Genomic DNA, 20,247 nt, shown 5'->3' with positions numbered 1-20,247 from the left:
CGGCATAGAGCCTCTGGGAGATTTGCGACGTTGCCGTAGAGTCAATTTCCCACCTGCCGTATGGACTTATGGAAGAAGAAAAGCCGACCATGACCAACTGTAAACCTTTGATATTTTTTTTTATCTTTGCCGCTGCCGTAGCTACCTCAGCTGCTTCTTCTATGCGGAGAAGTCCCTGCTGATGATCGCAGAGTTGCCCTTTCCAGACACCATGTTTGGACAGGTCTTTCAGATGACAAACTACCTTTTCGGGGCATTCTTTATGTCCATCGTTCTTGGCCAGGTAGATTAAGTTCACCTCTACTTTTGAAAAACATTATTTTTTTGTTATTATTATTATTATTATTATTATTATATATTATTATTCTCTATCTTTTGTTTTTAATTACTTTTCTTATACTGGTATATAATATATATATTTTTCATTGTAACTAACAACTGTAGGATATTTTATCGTGTACTGTGATACTTGAAAGTTTTCCTCAAAGAATATTTTTAACGAACGATTGTATTTTCCCGACCGCTAAGATTGTGCGAAGCAATCATACCGTACGATGACCTGGCAACACCGCCTTCACCTCCTACCTTCTCACATAAGCTTTCTCGAGGTTTCACATGCTGCTGATGCTCAAATCAGCCCCTCCCCTCAGCTAGGTGAAAACGTTGTCCCAGGGAGTTCACTGTGAACGGATGATTGAGGGATGAAAGTCTGAGATTAACGGGACAGATTGAGGGATACATTGAATGTACATGTACGACTTAAATGGGCATGACAAAATATTCATCTTGTCAAATAGTTGACGAAGTGTCATGGGTTACAATCGTGGGCGTTTTGCAAACCTTTCAGCCTTATTTTTATATTTAAATTGGACATTAAGATTGTAGAGGTTGTTTTTTTCCTTTTCTAAATATTTTTTTTCTATTTGCTACTATTTAAAAGGAAAATTTCTCAGTTTGTGATCGTTTTCAAATAACTCATATTTAGCCATGAGTTGAATGTGAAGCTACAATACTGCTATGCTCACATTGCAATTTTGTATGTATATATGAATTGCTAATAATTTAATTGTTAAGATGTCAAATTAGGCAATTAACTTGACAATCTGCCGGCGCAGAGGGCACAGGGCGATTAAAAAGCAGCCAAGTTCTCCGTTGCAGTCCCGCACCGAAACGACAAGGGGCGGGGAAAAAAATGCCCGGTCGAGCAGGAAGTAGTAGTAGAAGTAGACGGAGGCTTCCGAAAGACTCGCGCAAAGACGGCTCGTAAATATTCTTGTCTGCGCAGACCAGCTCCGAGAGTCTTGCCTCGAACTTCCGTTTCCATTTTCAAATTAAATGAGGAGAAACGCCCCTTCGCGCCGAGTCAGCAAATCTCGGAGGTGCGCCAGCCCCCGGTGACGTCGTTAGCTCTTATTTCATCAATTAATCTACGATTGTTTTTTTTATCTCGCATCCCTTCTCGTCAATATGTTATTTGGAATGCCCGCAAACTAGTTGGCTATTAGAAAATATTGTTTTGCATATTCTTAATGAAAACAATTATGATGATGATACAGTTATTTATCTTCTTGAAGAATTCTTGCAAAACTTTTGTGAAATTCACATATTTTCCTTGGGACTTTCTTGAAACCTGCTTCTTTTTGGGAAGGTCCAACACCAACCGTGGACACACGTTTTCCGTTTATTCTATTATTCTCATTCTATCTTAGTATTACCCTACTATCTTATTTTAGATAAAGTACTTTCTTCTATGACCCGCACATGCTATGTCTTAGTGTAGTTTGCGGTGTAGTTTCCCATCGCCCTTCTAATACCCCCGCCCTCTCCGCAGGTACTTGCGTTGCTACTACTTCGCCGTGCGCAGTCTGATCAACATCGGGGGTCTTAGCGAGCCGCACACGGTGTTTGAGATCGCCTTTCAGATGACTAACTTTTTCACTGGCGTCTTTGTGTTCTCCAGTTTGATTGGACAGGTAAAACAAAGACCGTAGCGAAGGAGGAAAAAAAAAACAAGCCAGAGACCTTAGCCTCCCGAGCCCGCCCCCCACCCCTCGAGAACTCCGATAACGTTCCGATAGGTTGTACCGGAGCACCGTTCCCTTACCACCCCATCCCTCTCTTCTGATGTAGTGAAGTAGCCAAAGACTGTTGTGAGTGGATATCTAGACCCTGGTATCGTACAATTTTTGTTTGTTTCTTAAGTTTTGGTTTTTTTTTATTAATTGTGGAAAAAAACGACATGGACTTTTTGACTGACTCGAAGTACAGCGGTGGTCTGCTTTGCGTTGTAGCAGCACTTTTAAAGCCCATGTTCTCTCTTCTCTGCCTTGGGTCAGATGAGAGACGTCATCGGCGCGGCCACGCTGGGCCAGACCTACTTCCGCTCCTCCATGGACAGCACCGTGGCCTACATGGTGAACAACCACATCCCTTCCATGGTGCAAAACCGGGTCCGCACCTGGTACACGTACACCTGGGACGCCCAGGGCATGCTAGGTCAGTGTGGACAAATCCGCCTCCGGAGGCCTTTTCACCCCCTGGTTTAATATAGTTAAACTATAAAATCTCTCCCGCCATCGCTGAAAGGGCACTGGTGATTTGAAGAGGTCCTCGGTTTGTCTCAGCGAGAGGAAAACACTCAGGTTTGAAAAGATGTGTTTGGTCATTTACGGTGGATACAGGGAGATTTGAATGTCTCCAAGAGGACAGCATAACACGACTGGAACATTTGAAGAACTCCATTGACTCGCCAAAAGATATCTACATAGTCATCTACCTATTTTCTTTTGTGTGCTATTTTAATCTTCTAATCCTAATCGACCCAGTTACCAAACTCAAACCCTGTATGTACTTATAATAGAACAAATTCATTTCGACAAGAGTTGTCCGTCCCAACTTGCGTTTTAGTCACAAGTTTGTCCTTAAGACTTGGGTCGCTTGGAAAAGGTGATGGAGAGAGGTGGAAAAAAAACTAAAAAACGCTGTCATCCTAAACGATAGTTATTTGTGGTTCTACGTTATGCCTTTGCGTTTCACCTCGACGCCGCCAGACGAGTCTGAGCTGCTGGACAAGATGCCTCTGGTGATGAGGACAGCCATCGCCGTGGACATCAATCTGACCACCTTCCAGAAGATCGAACTTTTCAAGGTGCCCGCCTGTTACAGACGCAAACACGCAATGCAACACGTGTGTGATGTGGCGGACGGGAAGTGACTCCTGGGTGCTGTTCCCGTAGGGCTGTGATCAGCAGATGCTGGTGGACATGTTGCTGAGGCTCAAATCCATCGTCTATCTGCCCGGAGACTTTGTCGTGAAGAAGGTAATCAAACGGATTTATTATTGATTGTGGCTCAGCGTGAATTCCGTATACGCGACGTGGATTTCACGAGAGGAATTCTGACGTTTCAATATTTTCAATATTTTTATGTGCATGGTGTGTATAACGTGCCGCGCTCTGGTTCCTGCAAGTTCGGCTTCGGGTGGTCACCCTGAGTGTTAATCATCAAACTTGATAGTTAACATATGAGTCACTGGCGCGTCCCGCAGGGTGATATCGGTAAAGAGATGTACATCATCAAGAGCGGAGCGGTGCAGGTGGTGGGAGGACCCGACAACAGCATCGTCTTCGTCACGCTGAAGGCCGGCTGCGTGTTCGGGGAAATCAGGTGAGGTGGGGCGCGGGTCGGTCGGGTAGAGGTGACGATGGCGTCTCGGCACGCGCAACGAGTCAATTCAAACAACGAGATCTTTGGGTTTTTTTTGTCTCAAAGTCTTCTGCAGTCTTCTAAAGACGGCGGGAACAGGAGGACGGCCAACGTCAAGGCTTACGGGTTCGCCAACCTCTTCGTCCTGGAGAAGAAGGATCTGTTCGACATCCTGGTTCACTACCCAGAGTCCCAGAAGGTGTTGGCCAGGAAGGGCAGGTGAGCGCGGGAGGCGCGTGCCCTAATAGTTACAGCTCACCTCCATTAAAAGACCGGCTCTTCATTTCCTCTGGGATTGTTTTCTAACGTCGCCGCGTCTCCCTGTTTGATGAACCCGGTGAAGATAAACATTCACTCTCTTCTCGTTTGATGCGCAAGGAAACTAATGAAGGCCAAGGGTCCGGCGGCGGCTAAGACCGACGCAGAGAAGAAGAAAGGACTGACGCTGTTCGGACCCAAGTCGCCCACTCCCAAACTGCTGCGCGCCGTGGGCGGGTCGATCAACAGAACGTTCATGGAAAAACTCAAGGTAATTATTCAGCTTTTTTGGCGGCTACCTGTAATATGCGATTGTGTTTGCAGTCGTATTGAAGGTCTCTCTGCTTTTTCTTTTCTTCCCCAGAAAGCTGCTGGTCAATAATGAGACGACCGACAACCTTGTTTATTTTTTCGTTTCTCTATATTGTATATACATAAATATTATGATGAGGTTAATGTACAGTGTATTTGAACCTCCCAATAACATGTTTTGCATATTTAAGAGTTATTACTAAACATTGCTTTATGGTGGGATGGTTCAGTCAAATAGTAGATGAAAAAATATATATATTTGGACCATATTTATATATCTGTCTTTAAGATGCCAAGGAAATATCGGAAATCACAAATTAGTATTTGAATCTATGAGAATAACAAATTCTACTCAAACTCCTGCCACACCTTGAAGAAGGCGCTACATTTATGTTTCATCCGTCTGTTTTAGCCATACTTTTTTTGCTTATGCAAATTAGTTGTTAAAATCAGTGCCTACTCGGGTTTGGTATCATCATTTTATTGATTCTGATGCCATTTTGCCATTTATCGACTCCCTCATTAATTCCTATTGTAAAACTTTGGGGATAATGAGACTACAGTGGAGTTTTATTTCTGAGAGAGTGTGAGGGTGTGTACAGTTACTTGTTCTGTCTCTTAATTCCATTGATTGGATAATAGTATTACTGTATTGGCGAGAGTTCGATTTTAAAGTTGACCTATTATGCTAATTTTTGTACATGTTAATATAGGTCTCAGAGGTCCCCAAAACATGTCTGTTGAAGATTTAGCTGAACGGGGTGTTTTTTGTTGGAGGAGCCACCCTCCCAAGTTCTGTGTGCCAATGGGGTTTGAGCACAAGTTTCGGGTTCTGTGAGCCAATGGCATTTGAGCATGGCTATTGGGTTTCGTTGTATTCACTCCATAACTTTCACTGATTTCACCTTATCAGTCCACAAAAATCTGTTTCTGAAGAAATTTGAGGCGAGAAAAAAGCAATCCAGTTCCTGAATGTTCACTCATATTAGATCGAAAAGGACGTATTTCAATGTTAGTTCTGACCTTCATTGCCGTGCTCCAACCTTGTAGGAGGCACGGACGCACCGGGACTCTCGGCTAAAATAAAAATAAAAATTGTTTAGATAAAATGAATAAATACATCTACAATAAAAACACTATTTTTATTGGTTTTCTTTGGAGAAATGCACAGTGGAGTTTTTTGTTTTTTTCAAGAAAGAAACACACAGCAGAATTATATACAAATACTTACATTTCCATCGTCTGCAGTTTCTTCACAGACAGTTGGTATTAAGTCCTCTGTCTTTTAAAAGATTAGCCTATTGAGTTACTCAGATGGAGGGCGGTTCTAATTCTAATGTGTCCCAATGCTACGTAGCGCCGAGACACAAAATCTGAACGGCTCGTTTCGCCACACGTCTTCTGAATGAGAACGCTCGCAAAAAAACTGACTGAATTGTCGCTGGGTTTCCCATCAGAGGCCCACCTGCATTGTGCACAAGCACTGAAAAGGTGAGTTTTGCACAATAGGTCCCCTTTAAGTATAGTTGAGTCTTCCAATGAAGACCCAGAGTTTTAATCCTTTACTTTCTTTCATCTTTTTCCACAAGACACAAGAGCCCTCTGCACCAAATCACATCTTTAATTGTGAAATGGCCATTTAATTACTCAATTCCACATTGATACCAATTCCTGATGAAGGATATCGTCCAGCATTTTAGCAGGACTTGGTGAGCGATATCGCGACGCATATCACGCAGTGTAACAGCATGTCTTCTGTTCGTGCTCATTTGCGTATTTTTGTTATTGACTTCACGTTAATCAATCAATCCTGGACCTAACTGCCACCTCGGGAGACCGCATTTTCTTTATTTATCTCTGCCCACCGCCCTTCCGTGTCAGGATCGCGTCGGTACAGTGGGATTTGGAAAGCCAGCTAGAGAAGGGAGATGTGCAGCCTAATCCCCTTAGCCGGACCGAGACATAGTGAGGATTTAATTAAACCAAATGGTGAGTTGTGAGTTGAGAGTTCTGTGGCCAGAGGGGACGGAAACGGGTTGAGTTTAGTCTTTCTTTCTTTTTATCTGGAAGTGTTTACCCGCCCACCCTTCCACCCAGCTACTTTTACCCTTTGAGTTGAAGCGCAGTCGAGTCAACCACAGTTAAATCACCAAATAAGGAAATAATTGCACATCACTTGTGCTAATCAACTATTCAAATATGTCAACAAATTCAGAACGAGTAAATTAATGAGCCCCATGTTTGATTCTATGTTAAATTCCATCCTACCATCAAGTCAAAAGGGCAATTCCACTTCCTGGCAAGCAGTGAAGAGGTCACGTCGGGTGATCTCGTGTTCAGCCAAAGAACGAAGGCAGTGACCGCGAGGAATTAATTGCACCAGGGATTTAATTGTCTCAGCCTTGCCACTCTGGGCGCCTCTGGAGTCACACCAGAGACGGACATCTTGACAGAGAGTCGGCTGTGAGCGGACGCGCCGGCCGGTTCGCCCTTGTCCACCGTCACACCAGGACATGTTTAACGCGTTCAGGAATCTCCTCAAGGGACCGGAGCTCCCCCGATCCCCTACACCAACACCGACCGCCCCACCCCCTGCTGCTGCTCCTGCTGCTCCGGCTCCGGCTCCATCACCGAAGGTAAGACATTGTCAGTAATGACCTTTTCCGGCAGAATTCAGATTTTGCAGCCGCGCGCCTGGTTTTCAACCTGCCAAAAGCGTGCACGTCACGCCTCTCTTCATCTCTCTTCACTGGCTCCCTGTAGCCGCCCGCATCGGGGGCACTCGCTGGCTCTGCACCCGCACGCATTGCCTCACGCATGGGGCCATATGTCCCAACCCGCTCTCTGAGGTCTGCAAATGAGCGGTGGCTGGTGGTGCCTCCGCTGCGTGGAATGAGTTCTCAGTCCAGACTCCTCTCAAGCGCGCTGTTCCAATGGTTTTGCAGACACTCTCAAAACCTTCAAGAAAAACCTCAATATCTGATCGGATCTTAGCTATGAATAACAATTCCTGTTATTGTTGATCTTGACTCGATTCGTTTTGAGTTGTTGAAGAGACATGATGCACTAAAAACATATGCGTACTTATCATATTGCACTAACATTAATAAAAATAAAAAAATCTGGTATCTGGTTAAATTTAGTAACAGGCACTGAAACTGCTCAGGCAATTAAATTTGAGGTTGAACCGATGGTCGACGCATGCTTGATTGTTTCTCTCCATTTATGTAAGTCGCTTCAAAAGCGTCTGCAAAATGGGTATATGTAAATGTAGGCCGCTTGTGTAGTGTAAGCAGAGATAGTTTCACCAATTTTCGAAATGAAATTATAAGTTACAAGCTGAGAGAATATCTATCAGCAAGTGAATTACTTCTCCTAAACTGTATAGACTGTTATATACTGTGCGATGAATTACCCCGAGGATTTTCAATTGAAGCCTATTAACCAAAGTATTATTCAACCAAATACAAATACAAAGGGTATTTTTTTTGTTTGCTGTTTATCCCTGTACAGCTTCCTGGACAGAATTAAGCCGCGGCCACTCTGTGAGATCAGTCAAAGCCTCGCAAGCAGCTTGGCACTGCTGTAGACACCAGACTCAGAGCTGCGTGATGTCCTGTAATGAAGCCTGTTAAACCTCCAGGAACAACTCTTTCACTTGAAATCTTTGGACAATATTGATCAAAGCTCAAATGTTACCGTTTTGAGTCATTCTATGAGATGCTTGCTATTTCTATTTTCGGAATTTCTATTTACAAAGAATCCAACATTAAACATCAAATTATTATTGGTAATAGATAACATCATTTAACAGGTTTTGAACTGAGCTCCTCTGAGGGCTTAAATGAGGTCGCCTTTCTCTTTATGATGTCACTTAAAACAACAGTTCATTAGTCTTGGAGGTAAAATAAGTTGCTGTGATGGGAGGAGAGCAAAACTGAGTGACGCAAATAAATGATCATCAAAACATTCAAAATAATGCTTTTATATTTTATTCTGTGCTGTGTAGATGGGGAATCTGAAAATAGCGAAATTGTGATGGTAGTAAATACATCTTTTATTCTGCAATATTTGTGATGCAACTTCCATGACACTATGTACGGGCATAAAAATTAACAGTCGTCTAGATTATTCACTTTAAATAACATTTTCTCATATGGGATGTTAATAATGAATTTGAAATGAATAGTTTTTTAGCTTGGCAGACTATTGTGTTTTTATAGACTTGGACCCCCAAATGGCACTCCTTTCATGGAATTATTCTTATCTATTTTATCAAAATGATGCCGTTGTGTTCGCCTAATGCGACTTGTATAGACGGGGCTGGTGTTTAATTGTTGCGCGTTCACAGGAGGAAAATCCCCCTGAGAAGAAAGATGAAGAGACAAAAGAGGAGCCCAAGAAAGAGGATGAAAAGAAGGAGGAGGCCAAACCAGGCAAGTGATAAATCCAGTTAACAGGTGTTTTAGAACTGTATGTGAGCGGGTTGTTTCCTAGGAGGGCTTTGGCCCATCCCCTAATAATTTCCCTGTGCAAATGATTTAACGTTGGTCATGGAAGTAAAGGCCTGAGCCACTATTACGGACTTTAATTGGAAATGAATAATACATCTACCTTTCTTGTTTTTCGATGATCCTTCAAGATGTTATTACCCTGTGATGACGTGAGTTGAGTGCATTCCAAGGTTGGTTAAGACCGTAGCTCGCCACATCAACACAATATCTATGACGATCTACTGGTTACCAATAGCAAAAGAGGTGTTGTTAAATTAGATCGCTCGCCAAAGCCTCTGTTTACAAGTGGCGGAGCCTTTCAATGTTTTCCTCATGACGAGGAGGATGAGCGACGAGGATGAATTGTCAAACATATCTAACAAATCAGCAGCAACACTCCATTCAAAGCCAATCGGGAATAAACTCATCACGCAAAACAAATCAGTCGATCACGGAAACACAATCACTCAGCAGTCGTAGAATGTTTTGGTTTCCCCGAATGGTACAATCGACTTAACTTGACGGATGCACTAAGCCTATGCCATCGCCTATGCACTCCTACCGACTTTGATCTACCTGTGTGTTAAGAAAGAAATTGTGCTAGATTGACCAACGGCTTGACTAGCCACTGGTTTGTAGAGCCAGCTCCTGTCCCGACACCCAAAGTCAAGTTCATCGCGATCCTGGGTTCTATAATTATATAATAGAATGAATTGTCTGTGTTGTATTAAATATACATTTAAATCCCCCTAAATGAAACTAACCTTAACTTACCTCCGGTACTTACCTCACCAGCGCCAGCAACTGCCCCAGCTCCTGCCCCTGCAGCTGCTCCAGCCCCTGCCCCAGCCCCTGCTGGAGGTGCTGCCCCTGCTCCAGCCCCTACCGGAGGTGCTGCCCCTGCTCCAGCCCCTACCGGAGGTGCTACCCCTGCCCCTGCCGCTGCCCCTGCTGCTGCTGGAGGTGCTGCCCCTGCAAACGCAGAGGGAGCTGAAGGGTATGAATAAACCACATCCACAACATAATGACTGGCGGCCTAAACGCAACGTTTTAAATTCTTCAAGTATGAATACGGTCTGTACGGTAGAGACATCGAGATACAGTGTTGCCGAATGATGATGAAAAACCTCAATTGCTCAATCGTAGTTTGCAGACCTAGTCAGTTTAAAGGTTCTCATCACCTATGGAGGGGTTTTATTCTTGGTGCGCTGGTTTTTATTGATCCTTGGTTTCCGGTGTGACTTTTTTTTTTCCTCGTCATTCACATACGTTTTGGTGAGCGGGCCTTAAAAATAGATGATGTCTCTAGGTGATATAACTGGGAAATTTTCATGAAACAAAAAACAATGACATGATCGGTACAGGCAGTAGTGAAGAACACTGTCTCTCTGAAAAAAAGTTAAAATGAAAGTTGAGTTCTGAGTTCTGAGTGAGACGCTGTTCAAGCTGATTGGTCAGCTGGCTGTTGCGGAGAGGATTGCTGCTAGTTTCTGAGCTTGGAAAGCGGAGGCAGCGGTGGGGTGTGTAGGGGCTTAACGTAACAACGGGACAAATTGGGACAACCGATATGTAGTGTAAGGTCGACGGCCAATTTGATCAGCTCGCGTCCTCCTCTCTGGGCCTATTACACCACGCAGCATGGGACGCCCAAATTAGCTGGAAAGGAGATTATCGGCTTAGTGGTATTTGGGAATTAAGAAGGCCTTGTATCGTGTTCATGGGCGTCTCAATAGCTGTTTTCAAGAATGAATTTTGCTTTTATTTAAACCACATTTGGTTTACTGTTGAAGGACGTTCTATTTCTGTCAATAGCGGGCCATGCGCTCATTGAGGGAAAGGAGGTATAACGAGCTTACAGACATGACAAAATCCCTTTTTGCTCCATGGAACACGGGTGAAAAGGGATCAGGGAGGTGGATCCCACTTGTCATTTTCCAACCAAATATAAACACCGTGTGTCTGTATTCCACCTGAATGTACTCATCATGAGCACTTATTGAGAGGTATGTTCCAGTAAACTCTGTCAAACAAAATGTTAAGACAGGGAATGTGCGTTGTTGACCATGAAAACACAGCACTTCACCTTTTCAAGACCCTTTTTATGTGCTGTCGTTTGTGTTGGGATAGGTTTTACTGCAATGTATAAGGAACAGTGGTTGCTGTGATCATGGGGTTGCGACCCCACGTGAGTCATTTTGATATATACACGGGTCAATTCTAAGACTGATATATTCATATTTGATTGATATATTAAATTGTTTTAAAAAGTAGTTAAATAGACTTGTAATAGGTTTTTTTAATGGGCCATATGTTTCCAAATTATTTGTAACATTTTTTTTTTCAAACAATCTTCACATTTACAAAATTAGCCGGCGGAGCTGCGCCTCGGTCACACCGCAAATAATTGATCATTGCTTTGTGGCACGGTGAAATATGCGGTAACAAGACCCCGCCCTCCCCTCCGCCCTCCCCACCGCATCTACAGCGAAGAAGCGCCTCCTCCGCCCGTGGTCTACTTCCGCGGCACAGACGACAGGCTCCGGCAAATTATCAACACCCTGAAGGAGCGGACGGTCGTGTACAGGGAGAAAGTCATCGACCCGTACGCAACCTCACCCGAAGTGAGCCCACCTGTCAGTGAGTGTGGCCACACACACACACACACACACACACACACACACACACACACACACACACACACACACACACACACACACACACACACACACACACACACACACCCTCGTCCTAATAGACATTTCTGTTCGGTGCATGGTGAGAAAAAGTTGCACACAAACCACGTGGGGCTGACCCTTAAACCAGACCTCCATTACATCCCGTCCATATAGCACCTATTATGAAGAAGGACGACTACCACAAACTGAAGGAGGCGGAGCGCTTAGTCAAGGAGGAAGCGGACAAAAAGAAGGCGGAGGAGATGGCCAAGAAGGCTGAGGAGAAGAAAAAGAAGGACGAGGAGAAGCGGCTGGCGGCGGAGCAGAAGGCGGAGGAGGACCGGCTGGCCATGGAGGCCAACAAGACGTTCAAGCACCTCTTCTTCAGCTCCATGGACGTACTGATGCATCCCATCGACGACAAGATGGACTCGGTGCTGGGAAACACCATCGATCCTTTCACAGGTAGGGAGCGTGGAGGGCTGGGAAATCAAATTCATAGCATCGCGGGCTCTACCGATTATGGATCAAGAGTATCAAAAGATTCGGAGCCATTCGGATACCAAACCATGTTACTCAGCATCAACGAGCTGCAAAAATAAAAGTAAATTTGAACAATAACAAAGAAAATCAATGGTATATATCCAAAATAATAAGACAAAATAAAGGAGACACAATCATATCTGTGCGGCCCAGTCAAAACAAAAACTACATGTGGTGAGCTTCACTCGGCGAGAATTTATGGCAAGACCGCCCTTCCTGCTTGTGTGCGAAGCGATTGCCCAAAAACTCATATCCTAGAGTTAGGAGCACAAATCCCAGACCCCTAAGCATTGGGAAAAAAGGCAATATGTTCAGATGAGTCATGTTCATACCAGATGATCTTATTTCCTTCACCGTGACGGCTTTGCATTTGGAGACATGTCAGTTACCGGCCACCATCTTCAAGCTGCTCTCTGTTCATGTAAGGGCTGTGAAGCCATTTTACAAGAGCAGGGGCACCCAATGGTACCAACACTGTCCCCTCATGATGTCCCCCATGTTCCCGAATAGTAATGTTCCCATATGCAGAGCTAAAATAAATTGAAGAGTTTCGCCTCATGAATGCTTCCCTAAACCATGGCCTCCCCCAAAAATCCCCTGATCTCAACCCCCTCGAACCATTTTGAGGAAATTCTGGAGGGAACCGTGTGAAGCAGGTTCCCGTCTCCGTCCCTCAAAGCACTGGAGGCCTTTTCCTCCCGTAGGACCTCACTACACATCTCGTGCGATAGCATTCCCACAAGGATGGCAGCTCTTCCGTAAGCAGAGCGTGGCCCTACTGCATATCAGGTCCCTGTTTTTAATTATTATTATTTTTTGCACACACGTGTGTCTGTTCTCTTCGCTCGGGCAGATCACAGATACCTCGCCTGGCTGACGGTGGTGGCCGTCGCTTTTAACTACAACATTTGGTTCATCCCCGGGCGCCTGTCCTTCCCCTGGCACAGCGCGGCCTCCAACCCTTACTGGATATTATTCGACCTTCTCGCCGACAGTGTGACGGTCGTCGACATGGTCATCTGGCAGCCCCGGCTGCAGTTTGTGAAAGCGGGGGACATTGTTGTAAGTCCTCCGGGGCACCACACTCTACGTGACTTAACTGAACTGTATCCCCGTGTCGCACGCCAAAAATACCGCTTTGCCTTGCAGGTAGACAGGGCTGTGACCAAGCTGCATTACCGTGAATCTTATCGATTTAAGGTGAGAGTTTCATTATGCGGGCTCGGTGCCACAAACACATTTTGAGATGTGAAGCCAAAAGTATATATAAAGCCACCATAAGAGGACAAGGTGGAGTACAATCATCCTGATCCCAGCAGTTCCAAGATTTACCGGACATTGTTGTCGTGGTTGTTGTTGAGTTGTGTAACTAGGGGGGTTGTTTTGTTTCATTTCCCTCCATGTAGACCGATCTGATAAGTATCCTCCCCTTTGAGGTTCTAGTTGTGTGGTTTGGCTACTCCTCCATGTACAGACTCAACCGAATTATAAGGGTAGGCGATTTCCTTTTTTTTGTTTTTTTTTGTTGTTGTTGTTTTTTTGTCGCAAAACACAACCGTGCCCTGAACAACAGAGACAAAAATAAAACAATATAAACACTCAAACCAACACTGACACGCGCCATCTCGTCTGCGTCTTTCAGGTGGAGTCCTTCTTTGAGTTCAGCGATCGACTCGAGAGCCTCATGGCCAAAGCCTACATCTGGAGGTGAGAGCCAATGTCGTAGCCGAGCTTTAGATTTAGTTTTACATTTTCAGCTCGTACGAAAAAAAAAACAAAAAACACCATCAAAGTGAAACATCATGATAAAATAAATGATATATTGCGTGACAGAATTCAACATTGTAAGCGATAGCAGCTACAGGGAAAAAAAAACAAAAACGGGACGGATGCGTCAGGCAAATGCCAAGTTTTCAACACATTCAACAGACGGAGACGAGGTTTTCCTAAACTTCTCCTGAGAGCCCTCGTGCACCCGCCGAGAGAAACCGCCTTTGGAGATTTCCAGTCGAAGAGGATGAGCCGACGGGGGCTTAAAAAGTGGAAAAAATAACAATTATAAAACCCCCAAGGCTGCGGCAAACTATCCCAAAAAGACGTTTTAGAGCGGCGCTTCGTCCGGTCCCGGCAACAACAAATCTGGTATCCGTCCCGACTCAGCCAAAGCTCCACGCCTCCTCGAAGGCCTTTTAACCAGATCATTTTAGCGCCGGCTCCGCCTTCCTTTCCATCTGGTGACGACTTAAGGGCGGTAGATACGATCGGCCCCTTTCGTTTCGACACACTCGGGTCATCGGCCTGCACGCGGCGGCGTCTCGGCCAGGCGCGCGTTCCAAATTTTCCCGTTCCTCTCGTACCGAAAGGTGGAAAAACCGAGCGGGGGCCCCCGAGGCTCGGCAAGTTCCCCTCGACGGGGTAGAGGGCGTTCCCTCTCAAAAGTTCTCTGCCTTGTTTTCCCCCCTCCCGATGCAGAGTGATTCGGACCACGGGCTACCTGCTGTTCGTCCTGCACCTCAACGCCTGCCTGTTCTACGTGGCCTCGCTGTGGCAGGGCATCGGGAAGACCAAATGGGTGTACAGCGGAAAAGGAAGCGCGTACGTGAAGCGCATCCCCCTGCTGGGCCACCGGGATGGCCGACGTTATCACTTCCCCTGCTAAGCCTGTGATATCCGACGGCGTGTGTTATTTGGGTTTGGTCGCCGCCGGAGGGGTTAACCGCGAAAAAATCCGCGAAGACCTTCTCTTTGCCCCCGCAGGTACCTGCATTGCTACTACTTTGCCGTCCGCAGCCTGATCAACATCGGCGGGCTCCCGGAGCCCCGGACGGTGTTTGAGATCACCTTTCAGCTGGTAAACTTCTTCGTGGGAGTCTTTGTGTTCTCCGGCTTGATCGGACAGGTGGGTTCGGTAGCGTAAAGAGAGGAGGACGCGGGGTTCACTTTGCCGCTGCATTTCCTGGACTCCCGCCTGTCTCTGCTTGTCCGTCAGATGAGGGACGTCATCAGCGCGGCCACCACCGGTCAGACGTATTTCCGGGCCTCCATGGACGGATGCGTGGCCTACATGAACGCCAACTCCATCCCGAGATTTGTGCAGAACCGCGTGCGCACCTGGTACAACTTCACATGGACGGCGCAGGGCATGCTGGGTGAGTGTCTGCGCCGTCACGGTGGTTCTGGCGGAAAGCTCATTGTCTTTGGCGATCTTCAAATTCGACAGACGGAACTTGTTGCTTTCCACCAAGTAAAGACGTTTTAATTCGGGTGTCTGGTTGTGACATATTCTATGTGAACATTCTCGAGGCATGTGAGGAGGTCTTGACCGGGAAAACTGACGTCTAAACGAGTACTAAAAGCCGTGATTCCAACCGGCGAACGGCCTACCGTGTGTGTAGTTCAGAATGGAGTTGATTTAGTGCAAAAGCGCCCGCCCGCCAGCAAACAAGTGCAAACCCTCCGCTCACCACAGACGAGTCGGAGCTTCTGGATAAGATGCCTCCGGTGATGAGAACAGCCATCGCCGTGGACGTCAATATGGCCACCTTCCAGAAGATCGCCCTGTTTCAGGTAACCGGCCACAATCCACTGTGTCGGGATAGACGAAAGGAAGGGAGGTCGGAAGGACCACCGGACCAGTTGTCCAGGTCTTTTTTTTTTTTATCTCGGGGAAATTTGGTCTGAAGGCCATTTATCTGTAATATTTAATGATTTCTTTTCTCATTATCCAATAGCTTCAATGCAATGAATACTGTTGACAATATCCGCAGTATCCTGATCCTTTTTCTATCAAAGTCGATTTTCTTTCTTCTTCCAGGGCTGTGACCAGCAGATGCTGGTGGATATGTTGCTGAGGCTCAAGTCCATCGTTTATCTCCCCGGAGACTTTGTGGTGAAGAAAGTGAGTGTACCCGTGCGTGCAATCGTGTGGGTGGTGGACGCGAGAACCTTCCTACCAAAGAGCCTCTCTGTCGCCAAACGTCTTCCCAAAACGTTGGATCATCCGTGTGCAGCCCCGGGGACAGACAGACAAAAATAGAAAAGCCATCTTTTTCTGGTGTGCAGAAATCAGCGCAGCGTCGCCCCCTATAGGGACCATGTATTATCACATATCGATGATAAAAGGGCCGTGTCGATATTGTCACCAAACCTGCTTATTCAGGTCCCTCCCGTGGAACCGTATGGCAAATAAGTATGATATCAGACAAAAACCACATCTTGTGCTCACATCTTCTGGTCACATCTTCTGATCGTCACCTTAACCAAACCCATACTGTGCTTGAACTTGACCACCTCTAAACCTTATACTTAAGCGCAACAATTTCTAACCTAAAACCTATCCATAACCACATTTAACCATAAAACTCAACGTAACCATCCTTAAAGCAACACTAGGTTACTTTTCTTTCCGCCTTAAATGAACAGCTTCAAAATCATGTTGATGGTTCACTGCCTTGTCATATGGAGAATGCAGACCTGCCAACCTGCACGCATCTTATGTACCAACCACGCAATTCTCCGCCAAAATACGCGGGTACGAAACGCCGGCTGAAACGACACCAAAAAAATTATGCATATATAAGAAATTGTAAATTAATGACGGAAATCAATACAAAAGAATACATTTACTGGGTATTTAAACGACATCCCAGATGCTGCGACCTGTGGTTCTGTGACCTCTCACTCCACATCCACTGCTACGCAGCGCACTGAGCGCAGCGCTACTTTATTATCCACCCACGCTGCATAGCTGTGGTATAATGGGAGGTGGGGGAGCCATAATCAAGCACAAAAATGTGAGCGTAACGTTAACATATAAAACGTGAGATGCACCGATCGATCGGCCGGTGACCGGAATTGGTCGGTTTCCACCGGTCGATCAGTGTCAGATATATTTCCAGATTCCGTGCCGGTGGAATAAGCACGGCAGATACTGTGCTCATGTACTGTGCTCATGTACTGTGCTCATGTACTGTGCTCATGTACTGTGCTCATGTACTGTGCTCATGTACTGTGCTCGTGAAAATGCTCCGGTACTCCAAACACGATACCAACGTGATATAACGTAGTTGTGTAGTTGACGTTTAAAAATGAAAACGAAAGAAAGAAAATGTCTGCTGCTCGGAGGAACGTCAAGGTAAACAAAGAAGTTTGGATCAATTATTTATCTTTGATATTATTTATCTGTGATATTATCTATCACCTGACAATATTCGTACGTTATGCAGGCTGCGTTTTCATCGCTCTCACCGCAGCGGAGCGTCTGCTCTGGTTCACGGTGCACGAGCTTGGGGTGAAAAGTTTGACTCTTTCGGTTCTGGACGAGTCACTCAGCAAAATGAGTCGTTCCATTTGATTCCGTTGGTTTAATCCCCGGTGATTTCCAGTGAACGAGAGTGAGAAGAGTCTGTCATTTATTATTATTACTTTTTTTTTTTATTTGCAATGATTGCAATTTATTGTGGAATGGTAAGTACCATATAGATATGATAAAAAAAAATGTGTATTAGCACTTAAAAGTGAAAGAGACTTTAATTAGAAGTTTGAACAGGACATTTCCATGTTATATGGAATAGTATATGATATGTTGTCCTACTAAAACTCAGTGAGAGTTACAGGTTGAATTCTACTGAAACTTGGTGACAGTCTCATTTTATTGGAACTCAGTGACCGCATCATGTTCTATATTGAATAATGAACAATAATAAACAGTGTCAAAATCAGCAATCTCACTATTGTGGCGACTGAAACTTGCAGTGGTGGACCGTATGTGCAGCTGTCCAATCACGTGAACGTGAGCAGATCTCGGGATGTATTTGTCATTGACGTACAGCAGATCGGAAATCAGAATCTGTAGGTCAGACTTAAAAAAATAAAAATAAAGAAAATCGGAAATTGGAATCGGTCAAGAAAATTGCAATCAGTGCATCTCTAGTTGGTTAACATGTTCGGTGACTTTACAAGATGATGTATGTTCAAGGGGTATAATATCCTAATGAGATGAACGTGTGCTGCTTTAACAAGTTAAGGATCCGATGAAGTCCAATCGATATTGACTCCACCGTAAAACTGATATGAACCGTCAGTTTATACTGAGTTGAGTGTCAACTTTGGATTACCCCCAAATAAAGGGTCACCCAAAAATCGTGGCAGACTCTCTGGAAGACGTTAAAAGGATAACACGGGATGGATGTTTGCTTTTGTATTGATAGATATTTACAATGCTCGCGTTTCACTCAACGCATTTAAACGTGCATTATATTCCTTGCATGCGCCTTCGGATCAATGGTGCGCGTCCCGCAGGGTGATATCGGGAAAGAGATGTACATCATCAAGAGCGGAGCGGTGCAGGTGGTGGGAGGACCCGACAACAGCATCGTCTTCGTCACGCTGAAGGCCGGCTGCGTGTTTGGGGAAATCAGGTGAGGGTCCGGGGCGACGGCCGGAATTCCTCGCGGCCGGGCCCCCTTTAATCGGGCCGATATTTGCCGTTTTGAGATCATCGTCATCAGTCGGTGCCCGCGCGAACGAGGCCGATAAACAAACAAAAAACAATTTTTTGCAGACTCGTGTTAAAAAAGATCTATTTTTGTATGCGTACACACGCAGCGGAGCGCGGATCAGGGAATCCCATACACGCTTAACCCACCCACCCCCCCCCCCCCAAAAAAAACAAGCCACAAGCCTTCCGTTGCTCTAGGACTTAATTTAGTAAAAACTGGATGTTTTTGTGTGAATAACTGTAAGTAATAATAAATCCTGCACTACTGTAAAGGGGAGACTATTTCCCGACCAGACTTTAATATGACGTAGTTTATTTTGTTATTTATCTTTCATTCATACGCTTTTTTTTTTTTGCAAAGTTTAGTTTTTTGGATTACCCGTGGACATTTATTCAGTTGATACATTTTTCTTATCTAGAATAAGTGCACCGCAGAGACAATGCAAACGATAACATTAGTGTTAAATGAATGTTGATTTAAGTTCAGCAGCTTTGTGTCTCATTTGGTATCAGTGTTGAATTGTCGTATTTTATCAGATGCAAAAAAAAAAAAAAAAAAAAAGCAACATGATATCGGCATCGTATATCGGCCGCTGCCCCCCCCCCCCCCCCCCATCTCTGAATATCGGCATCGGCAGTTGAAAAACCCATAACGGTCGACCGCCAGTTGAACGACTTGAACATACTGCCCCCTCCAGCCTCCTGCAGTCGGCCAAAGACGGTGGGAACAGGAGGACGGCCAACGTCAAGGCTCACGGTTTTGCCAACCTCTTCGTCCTGGAGAAGAAGGATCTGTTCGACATCCTGGTTCACTACCCAGAGTCCCAGAAGGTGTTGGCCAGGAAGGGAAAGTAAGTCGTATATGTATAGTAGTACTATGAGGGACGTGCATGTATACGTGTTCATGTTGTCGAGCGAAGATTAGAAACGTCTCATAATAAAAAAAACACATATATACCAGTCTATTGAGGTGTGTGTGTGTGTGTGTGTGTGTGTGTGTGTGTGTGTCAAGGAAGCTGATGAAAGCTAAGGGTCCTGTTGTCACCAAAGCCGACGAGGACAGGAAGAAGGGTCTGGCTCAGTTTGGGGCCCAACCCAAGTTGTTAGGGATCCTTCAGGCTTTGGGGAGAAAGTCTTGAACAAGTCAAGTCAAGGTAACGCCTCACGGTGACGCCGATTATGTGTTTAACTCAAGGGCTCCCGAACCGAGGTGCCCCCTAGGGGTTCCTCACAGGAATTGCAGGGGGTCCACAGCAAAATATTTAATCTCATCAAATTGATCAAATTGTTCTTTAAAATATATAAAATATGTTTGATGTCATAATGTATACGATAAATATATATATATATAAATATAATTACAGTATGTATGAATATATATTTATTTATTGCTGTAATAAGTAATATTATTAATTCTTGTAACCTCTCGAATCTTGAAATATTGTTCATAATAATACATTTAGATTATTATCACTTATTTACAATAAGTAATGTTTTACACTATATATATATATTTAAGATATTGTATATTTTTTTCAATTCTTTACTCTATATATAAAGTATGTGTGTGTATATATATACACACACACACACACACGCACACACGCACACACGCACACACACACACACACACTTGTAGTTATATGGTTTGATATAAACTATACTAATTATAATCCAGTAGTTAAATGTTAAACTTCGTGGCAGTTTATTATAGGAAAGCAAAGTAAATTTTTATCTTTTATTTCATCATCTTACAACAGTC

The 20,247-nt window shown here is 44.8% G+C and overlaps 1 protein-coding gene across 1 annotated transcript in view; it reads left to right on the top strand.

Moving 5' to 3' along the window:
• The window catches only part of LOC307244798 (uncharacterized protein), a gene marked incomplete at both ends in the record, with an annotated part of 28,943 nt that extends 9,319 nt beyond the window's left edge, over positions 1-19,624 (top strand). The window contains 25 exons of the mRNA XM_080020102.1: positions 1,832-1,973; positions 2,337-2,496; positions 3,051-3,148; positions 3,237-3,320; positions 3,548-3,666; positions 3,772-3,924; positions 4,084-4,234; positions 6,806-6,911; positions 7,039-7,124; positions 8,627-8,711; positions 9,564-9,765; positions 11,254-11,405; positions 11,618-11,908; positions 12,840-13,048; positions 13,136-13,186; positions 13,393-13,479; positions 13,629-13,693; positions 14,459-14,581; positions 14,744-14,885; positions 14,976-15,135; positions 15,456-15,553; positions 15,801-15,884; positions 18,287-18,405; positions 19,184-19,336; positions 19,498-19,624. Coding sequence (XP_079876228.1) covers positions 1,832-1,973; positions 2,337-2,496; positions 3,051-3,148; positions 3,237-3,320; positions 3,548-3,666; positions 3,772-3,924; positions 4,084-4,234; positions 6,806-6,911; positions 7,039-7,124; positions 8,627-8,711; positions 9,564-9,765; positions 11,254-11,405; positions 11,618-11,908; positions 12,840-13,048; positions 13,136-13,186; positions 13,393-13,479; positions 13,629-13,693; positions 14,459-14,581; positions 14,744-14,885; positions 14,976-15,135; positions 15,456-15,553; positions 15,801-15,884; positions 18,287-18,405; positions 19,184-19,336; positions 19,498-19,624 — 3,247 coding nt within the window. The remainder of the gene's footprint in view (positions 1-1,831; positions 1,974-2,336; positions 2,497-3,050; positions 3,149-3,236; positions 3,321-3,547; positions 3,667-3,771; positions 3,925-4,083; positions 4,235-6,805; positions 6,912-7,038; positions 7,125-8,626; positions 8,712-9,563; positions 9,766-11,253; positions 11,406-11,617; positions 11,909-12,839; positions 13,049-13,135; positions 13,187-13,392; positions 13,480-13,628; positions 13,694-14,458; positions 14,582-14,743; positions 14,886-14,975; positions 15,136-15,455; positions 15,554-15,800; positions 15,885-18,286; positions 18,406-19,183; positions 19,337-19,497) is intronic.
• Positions 19,625-20,247: the final 623 nt, after the last annotated feature.

The sequence above is a fragment of the Zeus faber genome (genome assembly GCF_960531495.2).
Source record: "Zeus faber genome assembly, chromosome: 19".
NCBI classification, from domain to species: Eukaryota; Metazoa; Chordata; class Actinopteri; order Zeiformes; family Zeidae; genus Zeus; species Zeus faber.
The sequence above is the reverse complement of the archived record's forward strand: the minus strand, read 5'-3'. Positions and strand labels throughout refer to the sequence as shown.